This window comes from Monomorium pharaonis, chromosome 8, assembly GCF_013373865.1.
Source record: "Monomorium pharaonis isolate MP-MQ-018 chromosome 8, ASM1337386v2, whole genome shotgun sequence".
In the NCBI taxonomy this organism is placed as follows: Eukaryota; Metazoa; Arthropoda; class Insecta; order Hymenoptera; family Formicidae; genus Monomorium; species Monomorium pharaonis.
This window is the reverse complement of record NC_050474.1, coordinates 23,540,023-23,561,044: the sequence shown is the minus strand read 5'-3', so window position 1 is coordinate 23,561,044 and position 21,022 is coordinate 23,540,023. Positions and strand designations below refer to the sequence as shown.

The following is a 21,022-nucleotide window of genomic DNA, read 5'->3' as shown; positions in this document are numbered from 1 at the left end:
TGAAGGAGAAAAAATGTAGATAAATCAGTATATATGTATAATAAAATTATAGTATTATTAATTCTTTTTCAGCTACAGCTGCATAGTTCCGACTTCGCTCGATAAATAACTCGCTATAATTAATTAGAATCGCTATAGTAAATTTGCCACTGACAAATATAAAAAACGATGCAGTGACAAGAAAATATGAAATATTTTTATCGCGTTCGCCAGTGACGTTGAGAAAATAGTTATATAATTTACAAACGACACGTGATAATAAATTACGATAATTTTTCAAGTTAGACAACGTGATACGGATAGCAAAGTTACAAGTCCCAATACCATTGAGGAAGCACAAACGATGGACAACGTGTCTCGATTGTAAGTAGGACAAAGTTCCTTGTCGTTGCATCTCCTGGAAAAAAAAAACGAGAAAATTGGTTTTAAAGTAACTAATCAATTTTCGTTTGTTAATCAAAGAATCATAAATCTCTTAAAATATAATTTACGACATAATTATTTAATTGATATTTTATGAGAAGCTGTAATTAATTACAATGAAATTAATCTGTACTGATCTAAGAAAGAAGTGGTTAACTTTTTTAAAGTTCCAATTCTAAATTATTTTTTCAGTTGAAATATTTATACTTAACTTGAATACTTAACCTTCAGCTCTTTTAGCTTAAATACACAACTACTTGAATTGAAGAAATTTAAACAAGTTGAATAATTTAGTTAATTTGTTTTTTCTCAATGCGCATGACTGTTTGATGGTTTACGCGTTACTCACCATTTTTCGATCAATATTACCACAAAACCGGTGATAATTTTATCGAGAAAAGTAACGATCGAGTATACGAATGCGCTACGTTCCGTTCGAGAACCAATCAATTCGGCGGTGATGCTCAATGCGGTGACCATTGTGATAGAGCTACCTGCACCAATTAACGCGGCGATAGCGTATACGACTATCGTGTTACTTCCGATAAATTCTGTGACAACGGCAGCGATTATACCAATTACAGCGCCGAGAAAGTAGCAAGCCTGTAATCCAACGAGACAATTGTACATTTTTCATAATCAATTACGATTCATTTTAACGTCATTGTGACCTATTGTTCTACTTGTGTATCCTATTATCTTTATTATTAAAATATTACCTTGGTACCGCAAAGTCTGTTGATGTATTTGAGCAACAAGGCAGCCGTGAATGAAGATACATACGAGACCAATGGTACACTGGCCAACGCTTGCTTACCATCGACTTTTGTCTCTTCTGTATACAATGGTAAATATATCGTGGCGAGAGTGATAAATAATCTGCTCGCCACGTATAGCATCGCGACTCTCAATAAAATTGTGATGCCGATCCATGACATTCGACGATTCGCCGAAACTTCCGGTTTAATCGGCTCCTCGATGTTCGATTTCGTGACTATTGTTTGCTCCAAGAGATTCGCTTTCAGGAAAATGTGAAAAAAGACAGTCGAGGTTACGCCGAGAGCCGTGAGGATCAAAGCAATGTTCTGTAAATCAATATCACATGTACATTATTTTCTTTTATCATCTTTTTTTCCTCATACATACTCTGAATTTATAGTCATCTTGCTGATCTAATTCAACTATCGATTCACCGCTGGTTGGTAGAATTATCCATGTTACCACAAAAGCTATCACGGCCGCACTAACTTGGGCAGAATATCTACACGATAAAATTTGTCTTGAATTAATATTCAGACCTTATTACTCATAAGGAAATATATAGAGAATCTTGATATGTAACAATTTATACTTTCAACAGAAATGAATTGATATTGTTCTTTCATTACACATTTTGCGTTAAAATAATAAATTTCAACGTTAATTTAAAAAATTAAAATATATTTTTAATGTAAGAAATTGGTTTCAACTTGACTATTTATTTTAATATTTAACAGAATATCTTTTAAAGTTTTATAATTTTTAAATTTTCAAGAACTTTCCCTTGTCGCAACTACCCTTCCCACATTTTCGAGGGATATATTACGCAAATCACATACCTTATTGCGGTTAAATCGGTTCGAGCTGGGACAGAATTAGTTAACGAGGGTATCATTGACAGATGAGAGATTTGTACGGCCGCCCAGCCTGTTTGAAATATCGTAATACTTGTGACGTACAAAATCATGGCGACTGTAGTAGATGAATTGGCAAAACCTCCGAATATTATGGGAAACGACAAAGTAACCATGATGGAGCCCATAACATGCCAAATTTTCTTCTTAGAATAGTGATCCACCAGAAAACCAAATACAGGTGTCATAATGGCGTCAATGACTTGTCCTTGAATGAAAACCATTTGACTATTAATCAATATCATGACTAATGTAGTTTTGCTTGTGTATGAATGAACCGAAGTGACACATACCTAAGAGTAGAAGCGCTCCAGCGACAATAGGCTCTAACAATGCGACTCGTTGAAGGTAAATTAAAGTGTAGGAAAACCACATTGCAGCCGCAAGATCGTTAAAAATGTGTCCAAGAGCATAAGCGATTTTTGTCGATGTCGCTATTCTCCCGTTGTTCACGAGAGGCCTTTGCTCATTATCCATTTTTTTTATGAGCATGTTGTTTAAGACACGGATTAAAAGATTCTTACAATTCTGGTGAATCCATTATTTTCACAAATGGTAGTTTTATCATGTCTGCAAAAAACAAAAAATTAGCAAGTTATAAACAAATAATTACCCAGATAATACGTTCAAAATCGAAATATCAGACGTTTTTAAAACGATTTAAAAATATCTTTGACTCATATCACGCTGAAAAATGTTTTTGAGCTATCTTTAAGTCATATTATATCTTAATTTTGGATACGCGTCTAGGTAATTACTCAAGTATTACAAATGTAAAAAGAAAAGATTTTTAATTGTAAAAAATATTTGAATAAAAATTAAATAGCAACTTTGTGATTTCTAAAAATAATAAATATTTGACGATGCTATTTCTTTCTAAGGTAAGCTTGTGGTCAGCGTTCCTTTCACTCGATTCAACTTTGCTTCAAGCTATATTCCTTTAGAATTATTTCTTGTTACAACAGTAGGATTATTTCTTGTTACGTAGATGATCGCCGATAAATTTAAAAGCACATACGTCACCAACATTTCGTAATATCGCGCGAAGGATTAATAACACATACACACACACACACGCACACACCAGATTATTGTAATAAAAATAACATAATATCTTATTATCATAATAACATTATAATTTAAATTCAAACAACTAAATTATGCTTCATTAAAACTATTATAGGAAAAAAAGATTGAACATCAACTTCAACTAAAAGTTAGATCTTTATATGAAACATACACCCACATAAATAATTTTTATGATACAAGGATTCAGCGACGATTGAATCTTTTGTGAACACAATCTTCCCTTAAATTTGTAAAAAAAGAATAATATATAAAATAATGTAAGTACTTGGACAATACACTGCCGAATACTTCGCCAACACTTGCGCTAATTCATGACTGAGAAGACATTTCGTAAATATTATCGGATTAAAGTTTGCCTGACGTATCTATTCAAATAATATCGGCCTTTTAAATGTGTCATAAAAAACGATTAAAAGTAATGTTACCGCCGTATGTCACGACGAATACCACGATATCGGATACCGGCTGTCTGTTCGCGTCACGCTCAGGTAAGAGACTGAGCTCTGAAACGTACAATACACGTCGTACTTTACAAAAGATAACGTCAAACTATCAAACGGATTACTGCGACATAATATTCAGTAGCCAATGATAACCGTAATCTTATCAATATGTCGATACCTACACGTCGAACAAGTCAAAACTTTCATTATTTTAAATAAGTATTTTTATCATTTTTTTTATGGGTAAAATTAAACAAATATGATGTTACGTTTGTAAATTCCTTGACATTAGTGAGATATTTTATTTAAACTGCAACATTAAATTTTTGGACAATATTATATATTTTTTAGAATAGCATAGTATATAAAGAACAAAGTAAACCAAGTAAAATCTTTTCTCCGGAGTTTCTCCTGATTTTCAATACATGACGCGAACAGACAGCCGGTATCCGATATCGTGGTATTCGTCGTGACATACGGCGGTAACATTACTTTTAATCGTTTTTTATGACACATTTAAAAGGCCGATATTATTTGAATAGATACTTGAACGATGTTTCATAAGTTGGATAAGAAAAAACGTTATGTATACATAGGCAAAATAATTTATTAGGAAATTATAGTAAAAATTAGAAAATCTGTAAAAAATTTTTATCTAAATTTGCACTTTAAAATATCCATGTTAATTTTATTGTTTTAAATAGTAAACGCAACTGGAATAATGGATAAGATAAACATTATCGAATGACGTATTACTTATAGTGCTAATGTTTACCTGCATTGTGCTGTATTGTTTCAAATAATAAATATTAAGTTTATCGAACATAAGTCACGTTAAGGTATGCGCTAATATAAAAATATATTGACTACATAAGTATATAACTGCAATTTTAGATTTTTATTTAAACTTTTTGATAAAACACTTTAAAACTTGTGTTTATATAATTTTTTTTATTTTAGCTCATACATTTACTACTATTATTAAAGTTTGTGCGGAAAATTCAAGGACACCCTGTATAACAAGAAATCATTAGTATAATTAATATAATTAATTGACAATTAAAATTTTATTAAATTTATAAAAAGAATGAGAAGAAAAATTTCAAGGTAATCAACATGAATATCATATATGTATACTAGGTAAAACAGGCCCTGTAATTTGAGATTGCAAAAGAGAAAAGCGAGAGAGGTACGCACAGGAATCGATACCAAGCAAGTTCTTATACGGTCTCCCGGTCAAGCAACCTAGAAAATTCTCTCTATGGTCACTATAGTCTCTTTATCGTCGAATCGCAATAAGAAAAATAACAATTGCCCAAAAAGAGAAAGAGAGAAAATAATAAAACAATTAATACAGTATATTTCTAATTTTACAAAAATATTTTTGAATCAGTAAAAAGTAACATGTTCACTCAAGTGTAAAATATTTTTTATATTTTGTTATTAAATTTATAGAGACATAATTAAAAATATTACACACAAAATTCACATACTAAAATTCATAAAAGATTCTTTTTACAGTTGAAATGAGATCAAGTTGTTACAAAATATAAATTTTTATATATTTAAAGAATAAAATATTAGATAACAAATTAAATAACAATACAAATATTACACGATCCCTAAGAGTATTTAACATATACTTATATACTAGAGTACTTATACATTCTACAACAAATATTTCACTAAACTTAAGAAATAACAAATCTGACTTAGTAATAGCATGGAAGTTATTTATAGTCTTACGATCTGCATATGAGCAAAAGAGAATCTTTTTGTTTAATTAATATTTATATACAATTTCTGAATTTTATTATATTATGCCTAACATAAATGCATTGTGCTAAATCTTAATCTTTTCTAAAGCCGTATATTCCGTACCTTCAAATTGTCTCAAGTGAATCTGAAAACAAATGCTTTGATATTTCGTGTTGATTCGATAACTATTATAAATTTACCTGCAAATGTAAATTAACTTCGGCGGCTCGACTTAAATATGGAAAATTTCCGCCAGTTTTCAAGTGTGCTAGTTTTGCATTTGGATAGCATTTATACATTTCTTCTCTAACTGGATTTGATAACGCATATTCGTCAAAGACATCTATTATTGTCACAGGTAAATGACATATCTTTTGAGGTTGTACGTAACAATTTATGCAATTCATTGTTAAGCGAGATGCCAATTCAGGTTGCGTTAAACTTTCCAGCTATAATTAAAATATATATGTGAATATATGTTTAGAGAATAAAATCTTTTTCCTCTTTGCGTCTTTTATTTTTCATTAACTTAAAAAAACTAAAATTCATACCCGTTCCACCATAAAATCAATCGCTTCTATAATTTCTCCATCAACTTGTTCTGTTGCAAAATTTCCCATTACCATTTTTTTCAGTACTAATGAAGGTAAAATCCAAAACCTATGAAAAGATAAACATTTATGTTTTATCGTGCGGAAAATCGCGCCAGGTATTAGTCTTACATAAAGTTATAGTTTAAAATGCCTTACTTACACTGCTGCAGAATCGTTATAACTGAACACAGATGTATCTGTAAAGGTATTGCACAAAACCAGAGATACTACTCTTGGACAGTGTGCATTTATTTCTGTAAATTTCTGTGCCAGAAAACCACCTGCAAAGATAAATTTCGTAACATACATTTATTTGATTATATCATTTGCAAGAAAAATATGTATTCTGACCTAAGGAAGCACCAAAAAGGTGGACCTTGTCAAGTTGTAGATAATCCAATAGTTTTCTGAAACCATCACACCATTCATTTATACTCCAATATACTGGTGCCTCGGCCTATAAAGTAGATGTAGAATAATTTTATTTAAACAGCTGTCTATATTCTATATTAATTTATATCAGCAAATAATTAGATCTCTCGTACTAAATGCATATATTTAAATGTTTTAAACTGTTTATCAAATATACTCTCTAAATATTATAAAATGAAATGTTATTCTAAAAGAGTGGAAATTATACTTGTGTGAGTCAAATGATTTTACACTCTACATTTAACTCACCGAGATAACTCTGTAACCTTTGGCAGCTAGTCCTAATATTTGTCTAAAAAATATATCAGCTGTACCGCAAACTGGTGAAAGACATATAAGTGGGCATTTGATAGTTTTAGGATTAGAATCGTACACCTTCCATCCCTGAAAGAATTACGAAAACATTTCAGAGATGTTACTGCAGTTTTTACTTTTATGCTTATAAATACTTATCAGCATTATGAAGCCACTTTACACAACTTGGCGTAGAATTGATGATAAAAAAAAGGACAGTGAACAACCAAGAGTTTGAATTGAAACAATTGATAACCAATAATACGGATAACCAATAATAATACCTTGACGCCGTCGGCGCCGACGACGATTTTCCTAAGCGGTATGGAGCTGCGAAAACTCAAATATTCCTGCGAGTGTGACAACTCGCTCGAGTACGAAGACATATTTTGCCTTTGGTTCACGACTCACGACACCAGTAGGCCTATTCTGTAACTCGTTAAAAGGTATCGGTTTCGTTATACTGTCGTTGCGCAGCTTTTTTACCATATAAAATATCTGCGCAACAACTGTATAACAATACCGATACCTCTTAACGAGTTACAGAATAGGCCGTCAGTCGGTACATTGCACCGCGTTATCGTTGCTCAACGATAGCCGTAGGATTATTTTTTATTCCTGCACTGCTGCACTGGTGCAATAAGTTAGAATAAGACAAATTTTTTTTTTATTCTAACTTATTGTACTAGTGCAGCAGTGCAGGAATAAAAAACAAATCTCGTGTCTCTCTTTATATCGGAGAAGACAGAAGAGTGTGCACTAAATTATGATAATATATTTTCCGTAATATGTTGGCAAAATACTGCGAAATATAACTACAACCGACGACGATATGAGCATTTTAATCGTGATATCATTAATATTTTCCGTTTGCGGAAAATAAAATGAATTTTTACAATACTCTGAGAGTTGTAAAAAATAATGTATGCAACAGTCCGTGTATTTCTTAAATCATGGGTGTACCATAATTTAAGCAATACACGGACTGTTGCATAAATTAATTTTTCCAATACTCTGAGAGTTGCAGAAAATAATTTATGCAACAGTCCGTTGGTCTGTTCTTTCTATCTGCATTGTTGCACTGGTGCAATAAGTTAGAATGAGAAAAAATATAATTGTCTTACTTTAACTAGAGATACTATAACAGAGATTCGCCAATGCGTTAACGATTTCTGATTGGCTCCCGTCGCTTGGGGTATAACCGGAAGTATGAGAGAGAAAGATAGATATAACTGACAGAGAAAGCCTAGCCGATCTAACCTGTCACCTGTCACCTGTCAAAAGAAAACAGAGTAAACCACCATCGAAAACGTCATATCCGATATCCGGTTTTACCCCAAGACGGCACATTGGCGAATCTCTGTTATAGTATCTCTAACTTTAACTTATTGCACCGGTGCAACAGTGCAGCTAGAAAGAACAGACCACACGTGTATTGCTTAAATTATGGTACATCTGTGTCGCGATAAATAAATTCCCTAGTCTTGTGTTGGTTAAACTGGTTACTAATGACGGCCGACAGGCGGGATATTATTAAACTGGTGCCGTAGTGGTCATCAGGTCAGATTTAATCCTTAGATTTCTTAGCGTGCCATTATTTTTATAGCAAATAGTAAATGTAATACGGAATAAATATCGGCGCGTGCTATTCGTCGTTTTTGTCGTCATCGTCGTGTAAACCGGTCCGAGGAACCCACAGCAAGGAGCGTGCGAGTGATCTTTAACTCTACTCAGAAGTACGATTCTGGAATTTATTGTCAAAGGTAATTATCAAAGGAAACATGTTAAAAGGTCCTGGTCTCTCACATTAGTTGTCCTTGTTTGATGACCTCAGAGATGTCATACGTTCAATTAAAAAGGTATACAAAGTAGCATTTGCGCTTCAGAACGCTTGTAAAATTAGCCGAAAAATATCTTTTACTTGAACAATTAATTGAATAGACGTAAAATTGAGAATGATACAAAATCATGAAAAGACAGGTTATGATTAAGTTATCAAACAACTGATAACTAGAGAGAGAGAGAGAGAGAGAGTGAGTGAGTGATGCGAGTCTTAATTTTTTATTATCTTAAGCTAATTGAATATGGCAATATCATCTGTGCTTATGTCTAACAATATGTTATATAAGTTAAGTGTATTTGTCTTTTATTTTGTATCTCAGATGAATAGCCGAGACGAATTTGCATTATCGACTACTGCAAATTCAGTAAGGGAAGCTATTCGACAGCAACCCTCTCAACTTATGCAAGCTACCAGAGGAAATTTTCGACCTTTGTTTCAATCATTCAGACGTTCGAGAGGCCGACCAAAACAAATATTGAAAAAATACACTCTTTTCCTATTACGAAGATCAAACGCTGATTACTACCCAACCCTAACCGAATGTATATATTTACAAGAAAATGGTTTCGGTAAACATTATTACACAATATATACTTTTCCGCTAAAGATTTTTTACGAAAGCATGCATAAATGTCAGAGTTGGTCAATATATTTTTCAAAATAACTAAGTCAAAGTTAATAATTTATAAAATTAATTTAATTATGTTAAAAGTTACATGAACAGAAAACCAACTCAATTCAAAGTTACTTTAAAATTAAATTAAGTTAAATTAAAAGTTAATTTTGAAAAGCATTACTTATATTAACTTAGAAAGTCGTAATTTTTAAAAATTAGATTACTCAAACCAATTATAATGGATCGTCAAATAAATTCAATGTTTTATTTGTTAATTAAGTTTAAAAGGAAACAACAAAAACAATATTTTGTTTTATGCGTTTCTTTCATAATTATTATCTTTTATATAAATAATTTTAACAATTTAACTTAAGATAAAAGTTAATAAGTTAAAGCTTATGTTCTAAAAACAACTAATTGAAGTAAAAATGAAATTATTCAAAGTCAACTAAGTTAAGTTAAAAGTTATTAATTTTTAACTTTATTATTCAAGTCTTAACATTCTAAATTGTTACTATCCAGTTCTAATAAACATATAGAATTATATAAAATTTAATATCAATTATATCCATACGTGTTTTTATATTTATATATAATTCTACAGATTTATACATGTTTTTACACAAAAAACTTTTGAAGGGAAAAAATTGCTCATTTATAATTATGACTACGTTTTGATATACACTGCGAGCACTGAAAATCTATAGTTTGCGTTACATATATTATAAATTTTTAGTACTAGCAGTAAATTTCAGAAGCGCGGTCAAAGAGGCGCAAGATTTTTATTCAGTTTCCAAAGGAAATTACAAAACTTAGAAATGTTTCAACTCTTTTTCGAATCGTCTTCGGTGTACAATATCAATTTTAAAAAATTACAAGATTGTTTTCTACAAACTCCTATTGGCATTCAAAATATTCAGATTTTATAAATTATTTATTCTTAAGTTATTTATTAAATTCTGCATTTATTCTTATTTCATTCTTGCGACACTCTACACTCTTGAAAATATGACTCACATTCGATTTCATAACTCCTGGCGTGCAATTATATTATCACCACTCAGGTTTACAACCAGATTGGACAAAGCCCACACCAGTCTAAATATGTGGAATGTCAATAAGAATTAGTGCAAAAAGTTATTGTAATTTTTTAAACGGTATTATGTACACTGAAGATGACTCTGAAAATGTTGAAACCTTTGTAAGCTTCGTAATTTCATTAGAAAACTGCATAAAAACTTTGCGCCTCTTTAACCGCGCCTGACTCTCCATTACATTTACTCCATCACATTTTCTGTATAATCATTTATAATTATATTGAATTACATATTGATAATATATATATGCAATTTTTTCCCGGTAAAAATTTTTTATATAATTGTATGTATAAATCTATAAAATTATATAGAATTATATAGGAATATATAATGTATGTACACATTTGATACATAATTTTCTATAATTCTATATATTTATACATGCTTTTGTATAAAAAACTTTTTGGTTTTACAACAAAAAACCTTTAATGTTATTATTCAAGATTTCTTTACTATTGGCAGGTAAGAAAATAATGGTATTTAAATTGAATTGGTCGATGACTAGAATCCAAAGATGTATTTGCGAAATGTATTCAAGGGTGCAATTAGAATCGGTTGGCTTTCGTTTCGGCAAATGCACTAAAGACAAAAAGATAATAATATTGACAGTAAATACATTTGAAGAGTTAATGAACGAAGTGCCTAGAGGAATGATTATTATTATCATCCCAAATAGAGATTTGTCTTGTCCTGATTATACAATAGCAAATAATGCAAATGTTGATGAGTCATACGAAAACTCATTGACAGATTTAGGACGTAACAGACAAAATAGATCAGTTACTACAAGACATTCTTTTCAACAAAATTCTGGACAAGATTCAAGTGAATCTGATGATAATTATCCCGGTACTCAAGTTTACAGTACTAGAAATAGACGAACCGTCAGAAGGGAGTCTACAGAAACACGATCAGATTTTCGATCACAACCAAATAACGATGAATCCGAGAATTTTCAAAATCAAAATATTCAGAATCAGGATGGATTTGTTATCAGACAAGCCTCTCAAATTAATCAAAGTCCAAGTGGGTTGATTTATTATTTGGCAAAAATAATAAAGCATAGAAATTTTAGCAAGTTAAATTATTCTTATTAAACAAAATAAGAGAAATAATGCCGTTTTCCGAAGCAGATCTTGATGCTCTAAAAATAATTTATATCAATTATTTTAAAGATGCCGGCAACCATATCGGCACGCAATCTATAATAATTGAAAAATATATTTACAATAATTGATACAAATTATTGTTAGAGAATCAAGATTCGTTTCAACCGGAAAATGGCATTATTTATCTTATTTCATATAATATTCACATTTCGATCCAATATTAATTTATTTTTAATTTTATTAAATTTTTTTATTAAAAAATGAAACTAATCAAATTTCAAAGACAAAAAATTATTGGTATGAAGCTAACGATACAAGTTTTTTTTTTTACAGATGAATTTGCCTCCAATATATTAAATTTGGACAATTTCGCATATACAGAAGTAAGTCAAGAATTTAGCAACGAAATGAAAATTGAGTACCCAGATCTACCCAATAACGGAGAAATGAATACTACAGATGTTACAATCAAACGAGAAAATATTATCGAAGAAATGTTAACATTATATAAAGATGAAAATATATAAAAAAAAATAAAAGTCACTTTTAAAGATGAATTAGGGCTAGGTTGTAGTAGTTTAACGAAGGAATTATTTTCTGAGTTTTGGAAAAAAATTATGCCCGAATTTATTTAGAGGAGAGAACCGATCAGTCCCTTTTTTATTTTTATCAAAAATAAGGAAGGGTTTAGATAAAAACTTTCTAATCATTTGCAGAATTTTAGCTCATACTTTTATTTTAACAAGATCTATCCCAACAAATATATGTAAATCTATATATTTGCAATTGGGTTCGCTAAATAAAGAAGTGAAACAAGAAATTTTATTAGAAGACTTTTTTTACTTCTTAACACCAGTGGAACAACAATTAATACATAAAGCAGAAAATTGTTTTGAAGAATTAGATTTAACTGAAAAAGACTTTAACTGAAAAAATGCTATTAAACTTGTTTACATCTTATGGACTTTTAGAAGTTCCAAAATTGTCGGAAATTAAAGAACAGATTAGTGTTGTAGCAAAAAACGTATTGTGCATAGAAAGCTACAATTTTATTTAAAAAATTAGAAATGGAATTCCATTATTTTGTGAGAATTTTTTTATAGAATTGATGTTAAAGTAAATTTTATATTTAATAAACAGCTTTCTAATTCTAATAAGGTTATAACAGTTTTAAAAACTGTTCCAGAAGAATTAAATAATATTCAAACTCAAGTTTTTTACTTTTTTAAAACTTATATAAAGAATTTGAAACAAGAAGATCTTTCAAAAATGTTACTATTTATAACTGCATCGCTGCACTTGCCCGAAGAAATAAATGTGTGCTTTAAAACTTCGGGTTTCCCTGCAGCTCATACGTGTTCTAAACTGTTAGAATTACCGACAATTTATTCTTTGTATCAAGAATTAAAATCTCTTTTCGATTCTTATCTTGTTGCACCTGTGCACCAGTGCAGCTAAAAAGAACAGCCCAATGAGTTACCCGCTCGTCCAAATGTGGACATTGGCTACGTAGTTCATGTCCAGGTTATTTAAAGGGCCCAGATGGCGTATTGCTTTCGCGGATCACCAAAAACGCGGCCGTGTCGTCTCTCCACTCTTCAGTCTTCTTTGATCTGTTGCAACATTCGAGATTGAAAAATTGTATTTTCTATCAGAAATCCGGAAAGATGGCAGCCGTGATTATTCGTCTGTTTTAACTGCAGAGCTGGGATCATATGGAATGGATTATTAATTAACATTGAGATTTAGCAAGTTTGGAAAAGCATAGCTGGAGGTATGTGTTCTGAATATTTCACGCGCGCGTTATTGTTAGCATTTGTGGCTGGGAATGATTTTGTTTAAAAATATTTAATTTCTTTTCTATAACAATAAAAATACGGAACTGATTAATACAATACATACATACATATATGTCGTCAAAACATACAAGTAAATACTTACCTTTTAGTAAAGCTGTAGCCTTTAAACTTTTTTTGGTTTATTTAAATTTTTAATTGTCTTCACGATAGATTAAGTGGAATCGTTTACAAAATGTAATCGACAGAAAGCAATTAATTTATCAATCTTTATATTTATTAAAGTAATGATATTAAAATGTAGTAATAGTTACATTTTAATTTCATTAGTTATTTGTATTTAGTTTAGCATATAAACACACATACACATGCACATTTAGGATAATAAATAGGAAATATATAATTAAAAAAATAATTATATACATAACGCTAAATGCTTCTAATAGATGGCTCAACAATCTCTTCTTGTAGTGGTTAAATTGGTAACATTCTTTAATACCAGCGGCCAATATAGAAATTTTAATTTGCACATGGTGCAAATATATTGCATAATAGTATCATAAATTTTGACGAAAATTTCACAATAATTGCGGTAAAATGTGTCAAGAAAAATATTTATCAGAAAAATTTTTTTAATATTTTGCCAAAAATTAGATGTTTGAGATATGAATACTTTATAATTATTTCAAATTGTGTGTATGTGTGCGTGTTCAAAAGAAACTCAACTTTTTGAAATAATTAAAAAATAATTGATTGAAAAATGTATCTATAATACGTACTATTTGAAATGCACACGGAAAGAATGCTTTTATTAAAATACTGAAAATAAATAAATTACAATAAAATAAAATTATATTGAATATTTTGTGACCATGATTTTTTTGATTTGCCACACGTTCAAACAATGAGTATAATGGATCTGATATGGAATCTATTATGTTATGGACAATATTTATGTCTAATCTGTTATGGAAAATCCTGAGTTATCACTCAAGACATGTTACAATATAAAAATTTTGTTATATACATCTTGTATGGAGGACCAAGGGGAGGACCTTGTTCCTGTAATGTCCCTTTTAATGTATTTAAAGAAAAAAATATGCGTGTGTGAGAAAGCGTAGAGAAGAGTGGCATGCAATAGTCGGATCCTCCCCCAACATTATGGACTTTCGTCTCTCTCTCTCTCTCTCTCTCTCTGTCTACTTCTGTCTGGTTACCCGAATCATCGTTAACCGACCCTACCGTTTCTGTCTTCGTCTATCTGGTACATCAGCGAAACCGGGGCGATATTGCTCGCAGGAGAGAACACGAGAACGCGGCGGGACGCAAGGGTATGTATTAGCGAACCTGCCACTCAGGGAACGAAGGGCGGTGGTTGATTTTTTCATCCCCACGCCCTCCACGTACGCGTGTATACGCGCAACGAGCGCGACTGGAATTCGTTTTAGCCTCCATAGAGAGACGAGCGAATAACGATTTAGTTTCCTGAAAACGAGTTTGCTGCGTAAATCGTTAAATGTATTCAAAATGAGATCCTAGGACGCGCGCGCGCGGTTGTAAAAGTGCGGAACGATTCCTTCCCCGCGGTTACCTTTCGTTACGCTACGCGTGTGTGTAATTAACGCGCGCTTAAACGCCATTGTCGTCGCTACGTCCAAATTACCGTCAATTAATCGTCATTTCCACCATTATCGTTCGATTCATGGTCGCATGTCGGCCGAGGTATTCATGTATACGGACTCTTGTCTCTAAGCGACGATTACGCGCGGCATCGCCTAACATTTACACTGGCAGACTCCGTAAGTCATTAATAACCGATACATGCAGCTTCGTTTCCGTCCCGCGTTAATTCGACGTATCGAATCGAACGACACACCGCGCTCGTTAATCTTCTTTCCCGCAACCCCGTCACTTCCAGCGATTTATTTAAAGAAGGCACGTTGTTCCTTTTTTTTTTCATTTCGCCAGTTTTTTTCATCGTACGTAGAGCAAACGTTCGGGCCGAAGTTAATTAATGCCGATGAGTACCATTGGTATGCGGGTATTGGGCTGCGATAATATATTGATATACGTACGTTTAGTTTTGTGTGTTTTTTCGATTCTAGCGAGCCTTCTCGTTACATCGCGAAATACTCAAAAAGTCTTGTGTTTCTTCTTAATGTGATGTATTACATTTATTTTTACAAAAGTATTAATATTCATACTTTAAACAAGCTATAATAATAACAGATTTGCTTTATGTTAAATTTAACACAAAATTTTTTAGAGTGTGGCATCGATATTTATGACCTTATCGATAGGATTGGATTCAGATATTTTTTTTGTTGGGGTTTTTCCCCTATCTTTTAATTTCTTGATGGACCACACATTTCCGGATTTCTTTTATTACCATAGAATATTTTTACAGAAAAAGAAGAATACTTGATTGTTCCTTCAGAGAAATTCCTGTTCTTTATTAGAATATTTCAGATTGTGAAGAATAACGATTGAAAAATACATGAAATATATATATCTGTGATCACTTATTTCATAGATTTTCGTGAAAAGATATATATTTTGGTAAAAATCTATTCAATATGATTAATTGAAATTAGTTTGAAATGTAGCTACTGTATACCGAAATGAGGAAGCATAGAAATGAAATTATAGAACATAGTGTATCAATGAAAAATATTACAAAAAACTTTTTCTTTTGAACAATGGCACGTTAGACAATAAATTCTCATCACTTGAATGTAACTTTCTTAGTCAAGTAGATGTTAAAGCTCTGTTATATCGGTTTGTTTGATACAGAAAATAGAAAAGAATAGAAAATACAACTTTTTAAAAAAAGTTTATTTATTTTATGAAGGCAAATATTCAGGCAAAATCTTGGTTATCTTGATAATGTTACTGCTGCACCGTGCAAATAAGTTAACTTTATGAGAAATTTAAAGGATCGGTTTATAAATACTTGTAATAAAGCAGAGAAGATCATTAATCTTCAACAGTAATTTCGGTTTGCAGTGGCGACATTTGCCGTCTCCTTCGCTCTCTTTTCTATCCGCCGCTCAGCTTTCTCCCTCCTCCCTGCCATCCTCCCCCTATATATCTTGCCCGTTCTCGCACTTTCTAGGATAATTAATGATCCCGAAAGCGATCTCCTCACGGTTGTCTCGGGGTAATCTTTCCCCGTCTCGCTCCCGTCTCGTTACCTCCGCCTTCAGCTCTTTCTTTTTCAAGCTAGATGATCATTTTCCCTCGATATACGTCACGAATATACCAAATATCGTAACACAAATAATAGAAAAGCGAAGAAAGTATGAAAATACTACTGCAAAAAAGGTATTAATTCTCTCTCTCTCTCTCTCTCCTTTCTGTACGTTAAATTGTTTTATAATTATATTTAATTATACTTAAAAGTAAATGGATTACACTGATTAATAAAACAAATTTAGTCTCTTAAAAGAAGGTCTTATCAGAACATGTGTTTTCTTTGTTAATTAAAATTAACAAAAGACACATCTTCAACTTTATTTTTCTCCTGTCGTAATTTTTCACTAACGGATTTAGCGCGTCAAAAAAAAAAAAAAAAAAACACTAGAAAACACATATTTTGATTAAAGTTATTTGACCAAAATTTTTGTCAGTCATTAAAAGGAATCTTATAGAAAACCAAGAGATTAAGAAAACTTTTTCCCACGTGTTAAAAAATTCTTATATAATGCATTAAAAACGAGAGAGGTTTATGGTGTTGGCATCAGAGTTTAACCAAGACAAATGTCATCGCTGTCTGTAAAAAAAATCAGACGACGATGTAGGAAGCATCGATAGAGCTCGGTAAATGAATAGATAGGTCTTCGAAGATTTGCATAGCGGTTTCAGCTGTCGCAGCATCTTCATAGAATATCTTGACAGCCGTCGATCTCTAATTATCTGGAAACATGCAGGCTCTGGCAGTGGTCGCTGTCCTGTCGTGTCTCTCTCTCTCTCTCTCTTTTCTGATAATAAATATTTTCATGACAATCGAGCCGACTCAAGAGGGAGGGTGCTGGCATTATCTCACCTTGGCTAATTCCTTCGAAAACGACTTGGTTTCTCTTCTCCCTCTTCCATCGCATCGCGCATCTCCCGTTGAATGAATACGGAAGCGACGAAAGCTGGAATTTCCGGTTGATTCGGCACACTAACGATGGGGTAGTTTAACACCCCGTGGGGACAGGCCGCGCATACTCGCGCGCGCGATCCCCCATTGTCAGACGTTTGCGCAATCTGCCTCGTCGACAATTTGCACAATAATGGACACGCATCGGTGAGGAAACAAATTAACACTGTGGCCGTTAGGAATCGCGGTTTACCAGCTTCTTCAATGCGATGTTATTTATAAATCTTGTACATACGCAACGGTTCGCTCGCGGTAGTGAATCATTTCTGTCGTGCCATGTTCGACAAACGCGCATGATCTACGCGGATTAGCGCGTAGAAAAAGTTGGCGAGCGATACGCGTAATTGGAAATTACCGCCCTAGATTCTCGCGAGCCGTTCCGCGAACCATCGAGAAAACTACTTCAGGCTGGATATCGCTTCTTGCATCAATATTTAATCGCGGCTAACAAGATGGCGATGGTATGTGCGCCACCCAGACGGGCTATAAAAGCATGAGGGGCCGTATAATAGTCAATGTACATTCCCGGCACATCCTTGTGTGGCCGCCACACGTATGCCATCGACACGCGGAGAAGAGACAAAGAAGGAGGGAGGGAAGCCGCGTTCAAAAGAGTTTTCATGGCGAAAAGAAGGTGACGAGAGATGTCGTCGACGAAGATAGAGCAAATAATCCAGTCTCGTACCGCTCGCGCTCGTTCGCTCGCGGTTAGCCTGAGAATTGTCAATCGAAGGTGCCAAGAAATAAGAGAACGTTTCGAGGCGCGGCTTCTCAAACATCCTTCCTTTGGATGTGACCGCGGACGAGAGAGTCCGCCTCGTATAATTATGAGTATGCCCGATTATACGTGTTTGGACATAGTATACGCCGAACGCATGAATATCTACATTCGATACAGACGATAAATCCTCTGTTATTCGCGCGTTGATATACTCCGCAAACTATACGACGTCTCTCTGTACATCGTGACATCTTTATTACATTAGTTTTTACAAGTTTATTTCTAACGATGTAACGTTTGTCGAAAGAATATTTATGAATTGTAAAGCTGTGTACTGAAAAAAGTTCTATTAGTATATGATAATAATTAACAGATTATAGTTTAATTAAATTTTGGTGAAACAGTTTCAATAATAATACAACAACAGAGAAATACAGAAAATAGATGAATATAGGATATAAAATGCTAAAAGAAATTGAGCGATTGAAACATTCAGTGCAGTAAACCTTAATTCCACAAACCAATTAATACCATGAATCCATCGAATTAATTCCGCGACATATATATAAATTCCATAATACATTGAAAGTCGGCGCTTTTACGGTGACCGTAATTTTCGTGTCCAATTTTCTGATCAGGTAACTTGGCATATACGGGCGGATAAATAGGAAGCACGTGCGTGCTCCTGTTATGCGCGTTATTAGCATAAATTATGCACGTTTTGTGCAAATTTGATAACAATGTATCTTCGATAGAAGCATGAATGTATTCTTTGCGCGCATATCCTTATGGAAAAATTATGTAGTATTTGCTGTGAAAGTGCGTATGTAACTTTATAGCAACAAATGACTGAGAATATACTTTTAAATTCTACCAAATCGATCACGGACTTCAAAGAAGTCGATAAATCTTACAGTTTAAGCAGGTAATGTCCTTTGTTATAGGAAACGAAAGATCGTAAAATTACATTATTCGTGTGAATTTTGTAGAAGGGCTTTTCTTCCTTACTTCATAGATGGATTTCTTTTAATGGATTTGACATTTCTCATCAGAAATTTTCTACAAAATATCCTTTATAGTTTGAGATAGGTTAAATATTAGATTTCTTAGAGATAATATCATTAGTCACAGATGACGGAGAACGGACTACATTTGTGATTTTTAGAAATTGATGTGTCCCTGAGATATTTCCAGATTATAAGCGTTAACAATTTAGATGTTTACAATCAATTGTTAGCGCTTAATAATAAAGAACCAATAAAAGAAACATTGTATCTGAAATATTTCTCTCTGAAATCATAATTTATAAAACGTAGTTTTTACTTTTCTATACAGTTAAAAAGATATATTTTTGTTTATATATATATATCTCTCTCTATATATATAATATCTAAGTTATTTAAAATATTAATTTTTTAAATATGATAAAGTTAATATTGCTATTATTAAACACATAAGCTTTTTTTATTAAAAGAAACGTCTTTTTTAACCAAATTTAATTTAAATAAAATAATTACGAATTATATATCAATTTTCGATGACGTTTTTATTTTTTAAATCCAAAGATTATTATTTTTTTAATAATAAAATTTATAATTAAACATTTTAGACTGAACGTAATTTGTTCGCCTCCATTTTCTTGCCAACACCATTGTAGTAAAGCCTTTGGTATCTTCCATGGGCTGCAATTACCTGCAATTTATATTACAAGCACGTACAATAAGTGTGTTATCCGTTGTGTGATGCGGTACTCGTGTACTTATACGTATAAACGTGCAAAAAATCGATCGCAAAAGAGAGAAGAGAAGAACAAAAGAAGTCATAGAAATTATTTAAAAAAAGTAGAATGGATAAATAAAGAATATCAAAATTGATTCCAAATGCAATATATGCTTCAGTAAGTTTGGATATCAGTAACATGATATGTGTTGATTACAAAAAATAAAAAAAAATTAATTTTATTAATCACATCTAAGCAATCTAAATATATAATTGTGTAGAGATAGATGATATAATCGATATTAATAACAAATATTAATTATAAATGAGCGAAAAAGAAATGTAATTAATTTTAATAGACTTAGAGTTCGAATCAAATCGATGTGCTACATACGAGGAGACCTATAGCGCAGAAAAGAGCGAGAAGAGGCAAAGAGGGAATAGTTGAGAAGGCGAAGAGGAGGAAAACGAGAAGTACGAAACGAAGAGGATGCTATCTCGCGAAACAACCCGAGATGGGCCTTATTACTGACGGGATCAAACAGCCGTCGGGGTGTTAACTGCCGCGCAGTCGAGAGGAGAACGAAGCGGCGAGAAAGAGTTAAAGTTTAACGCTGTTGCGGCTGACCGGGAGAGAACCGTACATTCTTCTTTTTCTTCGTCTTTCTCTTCTTTGTCTCTCTACCAGGCAATTATTCACGTTGACTGCATGGCGATCATATAAAAATTTTTCATTCTTTTAAATACTTTCAAAAATAAGGACTGAATCGGATAATGTAGCCGAGTTTGACATGACTGATGAATTTAAGAAACGTTGTTAAGATATGATATGATTCAAGAAATGACGATGACTTTTTCCAGCAGTTGTTCCGATAGAAGAACCTTTTCTGAGCTTTTGTAAACGCATACAGATAAAACCTAAAGTGCAGATATATCGATTGATCATCCAGTTAAGAATAGTTCTTAAAACTGATGTGGCTTGATGTTTCAGATACTTATAACAAATTAATTATTTATTAAAGCTTTAGCAACACGCTGCAAATGATACAATTTAGATAATTGGTCGGCTATCTAAGGGTCTTATAAAAATCACCTTTGATAATGTTGAATTTATAAATTAAAGTAATTAAAAATAGAAAAAATTATTAACTTGTATACAATACTTAGTATATTAATCGAGAAAAATCATCAATATGAATATATCACTTTGCTTATGGATTTTACATTTCTTAAATTAAAACTCAAACTAAAACTTTGTAAACATAAATGCAA

At 32.3% G+C, this 21,022-nt stretch overlaps 3 protein-coding genes and 1 long non-coding RNA gene across 7 annotated transcripts; 1 reads left to right on the top strand and 3 right to left on the bottom strand.

Moving 5' to 3' along the window:
- Window positions 1-34: 34 nt before the first annotated feature.
- Window positions 35-3,711, bottom strand: LOC105837612 (major facilitator superfamily domain-containing protein 12). Of its 2 annotated transcripts, none has more exons than XM_012682531.2 (7): window positions 3,611-3,711; window positions 2,390-2,666; window positions 2,022-2,304; window positions 1,570-1,684; window positions 1,143-1,508; window positions 773-1,026; window positions 35-397 (listed from the first exon to the last, which is right to left on the bottom strand). In XM_012682531.2, exons 2-7 carry the CDS (start codon window positions 2,586-2,588, stop codon window positions 277-279), a joined length of 1,338 nt encoding a protein of 445 aa, XP_012537985.1. In that variant the 5' UTR covers window positions 2,589-2,666; window positions 3,611-3,711; the 3' UTR covers window positions 35-276. The 2 variants fall into 2 exon arrangements, with proteins under 2 accessions (XP_012537985.1, XP_012537983.1); XM_012682529.3 differs by having other exon boundaries at window positions 3,451-3,687.
- Window positions 3,712-5,040: 1,329 nt separating this feature from the next.
- On the bottom strand, window positions 5,041-7,372 carry LOC105837613 (maspardin). Of its 2 annotated transcripts, XM_012682532.3 has the most exons (8): window positions 7,235-7,372; window positions 6,990-7,134; window positions 6,661-6,795; window positions 6,331-6,436; window positions 6,140-6,260; window positions 5,938-6,046; window positions 5,587-5,835; window positions 5,472-5,531 (listed from the first exon to the last, which is right to left on the bottom strand). In XM_012682532.3, the coding sequence occupies exons 2-8, from the start codon at window positions 7,089-7,091 to the stop codon at window positions 5,472-5,474; spliced, it is 882 nt and encodes a 293-aa protein (XP_012537986.1). In that variant the 5' UTR covers window positions 7,092-7,134; window positions 7,235-7,372. The 2 variants fall into 2 exon arrangements, with proteins under 2 accessions (XP_028046956.1, XP_012537986.1); XM_028191155.2 differs by lacking the exon at window positions 7,235-7,372 and having other exon boundaries at window positions 5,041-5,531; window positions 6,990-7,091.
- Window positions 7,373-7,877: 505 nt separating this feature from the next.
- On the top strand, window positions 7,878-12,190 carry LOC105837611. 2 transcript variants are annotated; one of them, XM_012682528.3, is made up of 4 exons: window positions 7,878-8,468; window positions 8,868-9,117; window positions 10,724-11,287; window positions 11,704-12,190. In XM_012682528.3, exons 2-4 carry the CDS (start codon window positions 8,868-8,870, stop codon window positions 11,895-11,897), a joined length of 1,008 nt encoding a protein of 335 aa, XP_012537982.3. In that variant the 5' UTR covers window positions 7,878-8,468; the 3' UTR covers window positions 11,898-12,190. The 2 variants fall into 2 exon arrangements, with proteins under 2 accessions (XP_012537982.3, XP_036146606.1); XM_036290713.1 differs by lacking the exon at window positions 7,878-8,468 and adding an exon at window positions 8,484-8,564.
- Window positions 12,191-16,215: 4,025 nt separating this feature from the next.
- Window positions 16,216-19,333, bottom strand: LOC114254584. Its single transcript, XR_003625919.2, has 2 exons — window positions 17,212-19,333; window positions 16,216-17,146 (listed from the first exon to the last, which is right to left on the bottom strand). It is a non-coding gene; the product is annotated as an uncharacterized LOC114254584 (long non-coding RNA).
- Window positions 19,334-21,022: the final 1,689 nt, after the last annotated feature.

Excerpts from the sequence above, each read along its gene's own strand:
- LOC105837612 (XM_012682531.2), bottom strand. The coding sequence starts at position 2,588 with ATGCTCATAAAAAAAATGGATAATGAGCAAAGGCCTCTCGTGAACAAC. Across the intron at positions 2,305-2,389 it reads TGGAGCGCTTCTACTCTTAG|GACAAGTCATTGACGCCATT; the intron begins GTATGTGTCACT and ends TTTTCATTCAAG. Across the intron at positions 398-772 it reads GTAATATTGATCGAAAAATG|GAGATGCAACGACAAGGAAC; the intron begins GTGAGTAACGCG and ends TTTTTTTTCCAG.
- LOC105837613 (XM_012682532.3), bottom strand. The coding sequence starts at position 7,091 with ATGTCTTCGTACTCGAGCGAGTTGTCACACTCGCAGGAATATTTGAGT. Across the intron at positions 5,836-5,937 it reads TTGATTTTATGGTGGAACGG|CTGGAAAGTTTAACGCAACC; the intron begins GTATGAATTTTA and ends TTTTAATTATAG. Across the intron at positions 5,532-5,586 it reads AAGTTAATTTACATTTGCAG|ATTCACTTGAGACAATTTGA; the intron begins GTAAATTTATAA and ends ATTTGTTTTCAG.
- LOC105837611 (XM_012682528.3), top strand. The coding sequence starts at position 8,868 with ATGAATAGCCGAGACGAATTTGCATTATCGACTACTGCAAATTCAGTA. Across the intron at positions 9,118-10,723 it reads TTTACAAGAAAATGGTTTCG|GTAAGAAAATAATGGTATTT; the intron begins GTAAACATTATT and ends TACTATTGGCAG. Across the intron at positions 11,288-11,703 it reads TCAAATTAATCAAAGTCCAA|ATGAATTTGCCTCCAATATA; the intron begins GTGGGTTGATTT and ends TTTTTTTTACAG.